The following is a 10,083-nucleotide window of genomic DNA, read 5'->3' on the forward strand; positions in this document are numbered from 1 at the left end:
AGGGGGCAAGAAATGGGAGGGATATAGATGCTAGAAGATGGACTGCATATACATTTGGACTTAAAAGTGGTGTGAGGTAATGAAGGAAAAATACTCAATTTCTGAGAAGGACTCAACAGAATATTACTACTTTAACTTACAGTATGGCACATTTAACATTACTGTTTAGCTTCCTTAAGCTTTCTAAGAGGACAATGGCATTATTAGGCACTATTGGCGCTAAATGGCACTGTTTCCAAATAGTAATTTGTCAAAGTGTGTCAACTCATAGTCATGACAACTGGACAGCAAGCGGCCTTTGGATACAAGTCCTTCAAAAGAAAGTATTTCAGATGGTTCCCTTTAGCCAGAGAACTACAATAATACTTCAAATTAGGGTCTTAAATTTGATTCTAGAATGCCAAACAAGACAATTATGGCTTGCAGTCCTGTCAGAGATAGGTCTAGGCAACATTTAATTAGAGTTTGAGGCATCTTCAATGTACATTTAACCATTAACAGTTAACTACTTAACTGTTTTGCAGACTGTCAGATGTCAAAGCATACTGCAAACTCCTTGTAATTTAAGCACATAGCACAACATTTTTGTAAATATTCTGACAAAGCTGGCCCACAAAACTCACTACAGACACAGAAGTGTTTGTTACACATGACCATTATTCGCATCTGCGAAGCATTATGACTAAAATTTTGTCAATTTGCAAAACAGTAAGTGCCACAATTAATGGTTTTACACTAATTTAAATTCCCCCAACTGAATTCATGTAAGTGCAATATTACTACAATTAAACTTCAATACGAAACAAAAAAACCCACCAAATTATACCTGCAGTGGCAAAAAAAAAAAACAAAACAAAAACAAACAAACAAAAAAAAAACACCCACCCACCAAACAAGCAACCAACCACACACACAAAAATTCACTGCCTATGAAATACTGCATATCAATTTGGGGATTTGGCCAGCATAGCCTAGTATTCACTCTCAAACATGCCAGCCAAACAGGCAGCTACAGATAAATGAACTATTACCTCTGAGAGCAATCCTTCAGAGGATATACTACAATAGCTTACTGAAGTCAAACAGTTGTGATATAGGCTTGAAGCACAGATTAGGAGAAGTAAAAGCACTACAGACTAATGCCGCTATCTACAACTCAGAAGTAGCCCCCAGATAATAATCATCTTGCAAGCACCATCAAGTGCAGATATTTCATTCTCTTCCACAGCAAGAAACATTTAAGAGTGTAACAGTGACATTTTAAAGCAGCCATTTAGTCTTTAAAGCAGCTTTTTAGTCTTTCCTCTTACTCAAGCCAGTCCTAGTTGCTCTATATAAGCCTCACAACAAAGTTAAACACTTAAATCTACCTATACTTCTGTAATCTACGCTAGCTCTTCACTATTTTCGTCAGAAGCATCATTGAAAGAAAGGGATTACCAAAAAAACCCACCCTGCAGAAAACTCTACAGGAACGTTTGGAAACATGTCCTGTCGGTCCTTAGTACAGCCCAGCTAGAATTAAGAAAGGAAACATCTATCTCCATCATAAAACTCAAGGTGGTAAGTATATCCATCCATTAAACACTTGAAACGAATTCCCAAGAGACTTTCAAATACCTTCACAAGCACAGATCAACAGGTAAAGTACTACTGATCTAGCCATAAGACCTCCCTCCACAGGACTGGCGAATACAGTCCCAACATAACAACTACTATCTACAAGATAGAGAAGAAAAAACTCAGCAGGAAATTAATGGATTTCTTGAAAAAAAGAAATCTACGACACCCTTTTGAAGAGAAACTAAATAGATTTAGAGAGTGTCACATCCAGCTCACCCAAGAAATGTGGACTACACAAATTCCTCCAGCACAGAAAAAGGGTATCTTCCCAGTTGCAGGATGGCACCAGATACCTTTGAGAAAAGGTCTGCTGTCTATACTGTGGTACACCAGCAATCTGTCATCTCTTCGACAACGAAAGTGATGTTTCATTCTGGTATAAATAAAATTTTAAATGCAGAACACTTTGTAGTAGAATTCGACAGTCATAGTAGTAATATAATATGTATATTACCAGTAACATACCATACTTTCTTTGGTATCAAAACCACAAAGAAATCGGACTGTAAGCACCTAGACAAAGGGGGGAAAAAAGCACACAAAGTTGCCAAAAGCAAGCACCAAACGAATCTCATTGTCTTCTGAAAAAATAACTGGACTAGAGAAAAAGGTCAGCAGCAAATGCAACGCATTGTTTAAGTTCTATGAGATACTTTCCTTAATGGAAGAGAGTACACATCAAATTTGTGAATGACATCAAGATTGGAAGGATTTTTTGCAGTATGCAGCACTGAATTGGAAATAAAAACACTCTCTAATAAACTTAATAGAACAAAATTCAATGAAAATGCTACATGGCATTTATAAACAACAAGAAAATCAAAACATGGATAAAAATGGAGAAAAACAGCAATATGGTAAGAAACAATCCAAGTCAGTCAACACTATGAGAATGATTCAAAAATGTCAATATTATTCAATATGTTAGTGAGAATATTAGAAGACAGACACAGCAGGCAATAATTCTCGCTTACTCTGCACTGAAGGCACAGTGGAAGTACTATATCTAGTTTAGGTACCACAGACACAAGCTAACAGAAGCCAATACAGAGGAGAGCAATCAAACATTTGGAAGTCATGATCTGAGAAGTAAGGTTAAAAGAACTACATCTATTTACCTTAGGAAAAATGAGAGGAAAAATTAACAAGTTTTCAAATATGTAAAAGCCAAAGGCAACAGTCAACTGTTCTCTATGTCCACAGTAAATAACAGCATTCAGCCTGGGGTTGGGTTTTTTTTTTTTTTCGTTGAACAAGAAGTTTAGCTAGATATTGGGGCGGAGGGGAGGAAAAAAAACTGAGCACCAAAACAAGTTATTTAGGAATAACTTTTTTTTTTTGTGGAATTCCTGTTACTGCAAGTTTAAGAACTGGTCACGAAGATGTAGGTATACTTCCCTTTGCTTCAGAGCAAGTGTATCTTCAGAGATCCCTACAAATCTCAGCATTTTTACAGCTCATATATGCTATTAAAACACACACCTTTTTCGAAGGCCTGACACAGCTTAGTGATCTCTAAGTATACGGTAATACAAACTCACCTTCCCACCACTTCTTGAGAAAATTTGATCTTTTTCTCTACAGATTCCAGCTTCCAACTCAGAACTCTCTCATACTACTCTTCCTAGAGCAATTTGTTAAGCACAGTGACAAATGCCACCCATTATCATTCTGTCGTTTTGACAAGATCCTAGAGGAACAGTCTATAGAATGAAAGTCACCACCAAGGATAACACTTCTCAACTGGACAACAAAGACTCCAGTATCAATCCAGACATAAAAAAGGTAATTTAGAGAACTGCAAAGGAAGGAATCCTACACATCGTCAGTATTTTTACTGATAACCAGGGACTGCCAGTATGCTAACTCTTAATAAAAGTTTAGATACGAAATCACTTTCATCTTAGTACAAATATAATTACTTCTAAGCCACTTGCTCAACATAAGGTTAAAAAGACAGTCAAGAGATTCTGCCCTCCATGCCTCTGCCACCTACATATGTTTCTACTCCAACAGCATTACAACATACTATAATATTCTAGTTATTGACAGACTGCTGCTTTAGGTAGCTGCAGGTAAAAAGTAGAACTAAAGACAAAGCCTCTTTTTGTGAGAAAGAGGTTCCAAAAAAAGAAACAACCAATGTTAGGAAAGTCTGTCATATATTAACAAAGACAGTAGATAGCCAGAATTTAAATACAATGCAAAAAGTTTAACATAAGGTAATAAGCTAAACTACACATTCAAATTTCGTAACCTCCCAATATGTTACATAAAAACTAAGACTGTGCACCATGCAACACTATGGCTAATACGTACCTGTATATGACTGTATTGCAGTGACAGTTGCAGACTAACTTGCCCAGAAACCTTTACAACATACAGAGAATAATACATTATCATACACACAATTTCTTAAAGGAAAATACACTAGCTTCCTAGTAGAAAGGAAAACAGATTTGATAGTTAATGTCAGCAGCAATCTAGGAAGCATTGTTTTGTCAATCATTCCTAAGGCAAGGAAGAAGAGATAGCTCTCTCCTTTTCTAGCCTCATGAATCAACTAATAAATCATTTTGCAAAGCTAGCCACAAACCATAGTGAAGTACCCCAAGACTGTCTCATAAGCAAGAATCAAGTAACATCCCTCACTCCTGATTTGGGGCTGCAGGAAAAGGCAACCCATCCAAAGCATTAATGCATCACTGTTTGAGCAATAATTTTTGAACTATTACCTTATAAGCCTACTCCATGAAGAAGCAAATGCCTAAAATAATAGAAAAGGCTTCCTTTAATACCTTTAACTGTCTTAATCAAAATTAAGTCAACAATCCCCCAAGAACAGATCACTCTGAATCTGACTTAAGGCTAAAGTAAAGGCTTTATTCAGGAGAGGTCTCGTAAGGCAGTGGATCTGATCTGACAGCCCAGGCCATTGAAGGGGGTAGCTTTGTTCCTTCCCCACCCCGCACCACCACCCCTTTCTTTGCTCTCACTGTGCCTGCTAATATCCAACCCCAAGATGAGACAGTTCAACTCACCAAATCAAGAGAAAATCTGCCCAGAAAAACAGCAAGTACTTTGCTGCTGGTTTAGCAAGCTGAACTAGCTCAACCAGAGGTTGAGCACTGCCAAAGACAGCAAGGAGATAGGAGTGCACTGCCAAGAGGATACTAATACTGCTAGACCATCATTTTCAGCTGTCACTAGATCAGTTGAGTTCATTAAAAATTACCCCTTCTATTTAACAAGAGATCACTGTACACATCTAACCTTAAAGCCAAAGTTAAGGAAGACTGAAAGGGAAAGCCCACTGACACTCAGTGCAGTTGAGAATAATTATATACTTACATAAGTAAAGCAACCACATCTCATTCCATCACAGTTTTATTTCTCCTTACTAAACTATAGGTTCATTTCTTTTTTCAGTGGATCCAAATCAGAAAGCAGCAGTTTTCTGGAAGCCTGCGTTGCCTTATTAACACAAAGAGAGCTGCATAAGTTTCATTATAAAAACAACAATGCACTGGCTCATAAGTAATGTGCTTTCTATGACATAGAAAACATGGAAACATGGTAACATGTTTCATGGTAATGGTAAAGTTTAATGGTAACATGGAAACATAAAACAGTAAAAACTCAGCTTCCTTTTTAAAGATGTGAAGAACAAAGTTGGGAGAAAATACCTTTTTCCTTCAAAAAGTCTCTAAAGGCAGCTTGAAATGCTGTCCAAAACTCTCTCTTGTCTCTCTACCAAACTATTATCATTGTCTATTAGTACTCCAATCTCCACATCACTGTCCTGGACACTAGACGTAACTTTTCAACCAAGTTTCTTGGAAGAAGGATCAAGGTGAAAGAAACATCCCCGTAAACATTTTTTTCTTTATATAGGTTAAATATCCTAAACAGAACACATAGATTAGCAGCCTACTTAAAAAGATGACTTACAAACTAGATATAGCAGATGCAATGTATTTAGGATGTAAGGGAAACTAAAAGAAGAAAGCATCACTGATTTCAAGAAATATCCTTTCAAGTGGTATCTTTGACTCAATATCACATTACTTACTCTTAAGTGTCATTCATGGCTTAAGTATGACTCTTACTTGATGTGTACTGATCTGCAATGGATTACCAATGCAAGAATTATCTCAGTATCTAACAGACAGGGTTACTTAAAATAAAATCCTGGTGGCTCTTTCACTCATTTTAGTAAAAATATAGCATTTTCCTAGCAAGAAAAGAAGCAGACCTTAAAAAAAGACAAAATCATAGCTACCTGATATATACATATAGCAAAGCTTCACTAAATTCAACTCATACGCTAATATTCTAATATTACTTAGCTAAAATGAAAATTATAGTCTTAAAGTAATTAGGTAATTTTTTAAAAGGGATACTTGGATAATTATGAACTAACAGTTAAAAATGAAGTTATCAGCATCTGTAATATGCAGAGGATCACAAATAGTTTGGTCAACAGATAAAGTCCCTCTCCCGCTCCTGCTCCCAAGAACAGGAAGGCAGGCAGAGTTTGATAGTTTGTTCAGTTAAGGCAGAATTACATAGTGTCAGTTTAGGTAACAACAGCGTTCTCACTTTTATGATAGCCACAAGATATAACTGTTGATTCTGAAAAGCTCAAATAATCAGTTGAAAGACTGTCAGCCTGTTCTTATGTCAACTTTGTACATAGACAAAACAATGACTTCCAATTGAATAGTTTCAAAATAAATTCCAAAGCAGCAAGTTCAAGACAGACTATCTTCCTCATTCTCATGTAAAGCATTTTCCTTAAGTGTGTTTCAATCTAATTTCAGCTCTTTCTCTAGATTCACTTTACTGAAGTTAATGTATTATACGTATAGAATATACAGTGTATTCTAAATTGCTAACACTGTTAAAGGTCATTGAAATGAATTCCGTTCTAACAATGCATATGTTTTACACTACTCAGAGAAAAAAGTATTTAACACCGTAACAGGTACATCTCAAAGCTCGCAATTTAACAATCTGACAAACTAAAATTTTCTCATTACTGTGTATCACACTAGCAGCTTTTAGCATCTAAAAAAAATGTAAAGTACTCAGCTCAAAGTGATTTTTATAATTTGAAAAAGTTCTTCAGTTCCCTATTTTCAATGAAGTTCCAGGCTTTACATTTTTATTTTTCAGAAGTGTGGCAAGAGATGACTAAGACAACTTGCAAGAATCACATGTGCCATTACTAAACTACATAAAGGCCTGCTCTGTAATCTATGTGAAAAAACTCTGCAGTTACTTTGTATGGAAAAAACAAACATAAGATATCAGAATCCAAACATGGTAATAATTTACAATACAGATTTTCAGAGATATTGCCGCCCGCAATACCCTGTAAATAGTAAAGACAGCAACTGCTTATAAATAGCAAATACTGTTTGATACAAAATACTCATCACATGCTTAAAGAAACTATTGTCCAAGTATTATTTAAAACATAACTAGATTATTAAAATTCATTAAAGGGTGAAACTAAAATCCATAAGCACACTTTTCCGTGTAATTATACAGGACATATCAGATCTGTTAAGTCACAGTCAACAGATAACCACCCAGGCTTTATTCTCCAGTTGGTGCTTACATTTTATACAGAGGAGGAATGATATGGGCACTAGCCTAGGACATAGTAGATTCAGGTATAATTTGTTGCTTATCTACAAGCTTCCTGCACAGCCTTACATACGTCACTAGTTCTCTGTGCCTTCATCCCATGCTGAATGGTAGACTCAGAGCAGGAAGATTTCAAGGTACACACGTTATGGCAGCTGAGTCCCAAGTATGTAAGATAATGAACATAACATTTTTGAAACATAAAATAGAAAGCTAACAATCATTATATCTGTGTTTACATATATTAGGGATGACACACGTTCACTTGGCATGACAAATTCTGAATGCTTCTCTAAATCCCATAAAATCAAGGGCCTTAAAAAACAAGTAGAAAGGGTTTGTTCATAAATACAGTGACCCAAGAGATCAAACGCATGAACTGTTAGTCCTGCATCAAATAATGACAGGCAAAGAGTCTCTCTCAAGTGCATCAATGGTTCTTTCCTGTAAAAGCAACTTTCTCTGTGTTAATTATCTGACATTTAAACCTCAGCTCACTGCACTGCTCCCATTTAGAAACAATCCTAAAATCAGTCCACACTTCAAAGTCACGATAAAGGCCTAAAATTACAGTGAATACTGTAGCCATTCAATCAAAGCTAGAAAGATCCTGGAAGGAGGGATTTGACACCACCATAATCACAGCATGCATTAGTGCCTAGCAAACTCAGACCTGAAGCAGCAGGTGAAGGCGGCCCAGGGTTGCCTTGCCAATGGAAAGCCAACCCTCGTTCCTGCACGCCAAGGAGGGCCCAAGCAATCGCCTCCCTCCACAGGGCCCCCCCCGCAGACACCTACCGTCGGCGACACCGTATTTGACGTAGCCCACTAGTACTGAGCCAGCACCGGTCCCCTCACACAGCCCTCCAACCCAGGCCTACGCTCCCCCTCCCCTAACCGCTACCCCACAGGCCAGTTAATCGGGAGAGCGGCTGAAGTCCCAGCCACGACCGGGCCGCAACCGAGAAGCTGCCAGACCCAAGGCCGCCGGTGGGGGGCCGAAGGAGAGGCGGCCCGGCGGGGCGGCCTCTGCCCCCCGCCCACGGCGCAGCCCCCCGCGGCGGAGCTCCCACACTCCACCGGCAGCCGGCGGACCCTCGGCGGGCGGGCGGGCGGCGCGGAGCCCCCGCCACTCCTCCCCCAGCCCAGCGGCCGAGCCCCGGTACCTTGCGGACCCCCTTGTAGATGTAGAAGTAGAGCTCCCGGCCCACATTGAAGCAAAGCCGGTCCCCGTTGCCGCTCTGGTCGTTGACGTTGACGAAGGAAACGCGGACCGGGTTGGAGCCCTGCGAGTTGAAGGGCACCCGGTTAGGCCGGCTGTACTCCGAGTGGCTCAGCAGCTTGTACAGCCCCTCCCGGGTGGTGAACTGGGTCTTAATCTCGTTCATCTCCTTCCCTCCTCCCTCCGCCGCCATCTTGGAAAGGAGCATTCATCCTGCCCCAGTGCCCGGATGTAGCGCCACTGCGCAACCGCCGCCGCCGCCGGCGCTCGCGCGGCCCTGCGCGGAGGCGGCCACGCAAACGGCGTAAGGGGGAGGAGCGGCGGCGCCTGTTTACTGCGCCTCTGCGCACGCGCTGGGCTGCCCGCCCTTGGGTGGGCCCTCGCGGGGAAGAGGCGGGGCCTGCGGGGTGGGAGGCGGTGGCCGCCCGCCGCGGGGCGGGGGCGGTCGCTCAAGATGGCGGCGGCGCCGGAGAGCGAGCGTTGTGGGGGTCGGGCTGCCGCTGGTGGGTGTGAGGAGAGGCTTTTCGGGCCCGCAGGGACCCGTCGCCTCAGGACGCGGGGCGTCTGCCCCTGGCAGCGCGTGGGGCGCCATGGTAACCGCCACCGCCTGAGGTGCCGAACTGGGGTCGGAGGGGTGTCAGTCAGTGCGCGCTGGGGCAGCGCCGTTTTGTAGGGGTGATGGCTCACGGGTGAGAGCCTCCACCACGGGGCAGCCAGGACGGGGTGCCGCCACCCTGGCTGCATTCCTAGGCTCGTTTGCCTTGGCCCCGGCCAGCGTTGTCCCCAGGTTGCTGCCAGCGCGCCGGCCGGCTCCTGAAAGCCTGGTCGGATGGGGTTGCTGAACCCTGCTGGGAGAGTCCCGTGGGTAAGTCAGGTCAGAGACAGCAAATGCAGGTGCGCAGCTCTACTTTGAGGCTTCATGTCAAGGCCACGCTGCCCCTGAAGGAGATGGTGCCACCATCCCTCCTGCTCTGCGGCAGCCTCTGAACTGCCAGCCGCAGGCAGAGCCAGGCTGGGGAGTTGACCTGAAACGTTAACCTGAAAAACTGGTTGTCAGATAACTCACTTCATTGTTCTGATCGTCGTGCAACTATACAACCAGCTGTGTTGCACAGTGAACCAGATCAATGTCAGAAGGAAGTGGCATAGGGTTGGAAAGGATTGTTTTCACTGGGCAGGAAGGCAGGACTGTTTCTTTTGGCAGAGGTTTCAGCTTAAAGAGTTTGTCTAACTACAGCCTTATGATTGACTCAAGCTAATCTAAGACTGATCTCCAACTGTAAAAAAGGGCTTTGACCTCTCCTCTATCTTCAGGTACATATTTCCATTACCTCCCTTGCATCAGTTCTAGTAATCACGCAACCAAAGGGTGAGTCAGATCCACTTGAAAACTAACACGCACAAAGAAATGATGGGTTCTCAGGTCAGCAAACTGTTGATCAGCAACCAGGCTGATCCAACTCATCACAGAATTCCTAGAGCCAAAATAAGGAAGGAGTTGGGAATGTGCAACTGGGGGAAGATAAGCAGCGCAGAGTTAGGTCATCTTATATTAACAATAAACCCACACTTTGAAGGTATAG

The 10,083-nt window shown here is 41.8% G+C and overlaps 1 protein-coding gene across 22 annotated transcripts in view; it reads right to left on the minus strand.

The window, feature by feature from the left end:
• The window catches only part of WDR20 (WD repeat domain 20), a 49,512-nt gene extending 40,717 nt beyond the window's left edge, over nucleotides 1–8,795 (minus strand). For 19 of the 22 annotated variants that reach the window (XR_003925706.2, XR_003925712.2, XR_003925710.2 and 16 more), the window contains exon 1: nucleotides 8,445–8,791. Coding sequence is in view for 10 of the 22 variants with exons in the window: in XM_030029861.2 (XP_029885721.1) it covers nucleotides 8,445–8,708 (264 nt within the window). In the remaining 12 variants the exon portion in view is untranslated. Of the gene's footprint in view, nucleotides 1–3,942; nucleotides 3,994–4,974; nucleotides 5,098–8,444 lie in introns of those variants that run through there. The other 3 variants (XR_005933925.1, XM_030029914.2, XM_041128647.1) reach the window with 3 other exon arrangements.
• Nucleotides 8,796–10,083: the final 1,288 nt, after the last annotated feature.

The sequence above is a fragment of the Aquila chrysaetos genome, chromosome 2 (genome assembly GCF_900496995.4).
Source record: "Aquila chrysaetos chrysaetos chromosome 2, bAquChr1.4, whole genome shotgun sequence".
Classification (NCBI taxonomy): Eukaryota; Metazoa; Chordata; class Aves; order Accipitriformes; family Accipitridae; genus Aquila; species Aquila chrysaetos.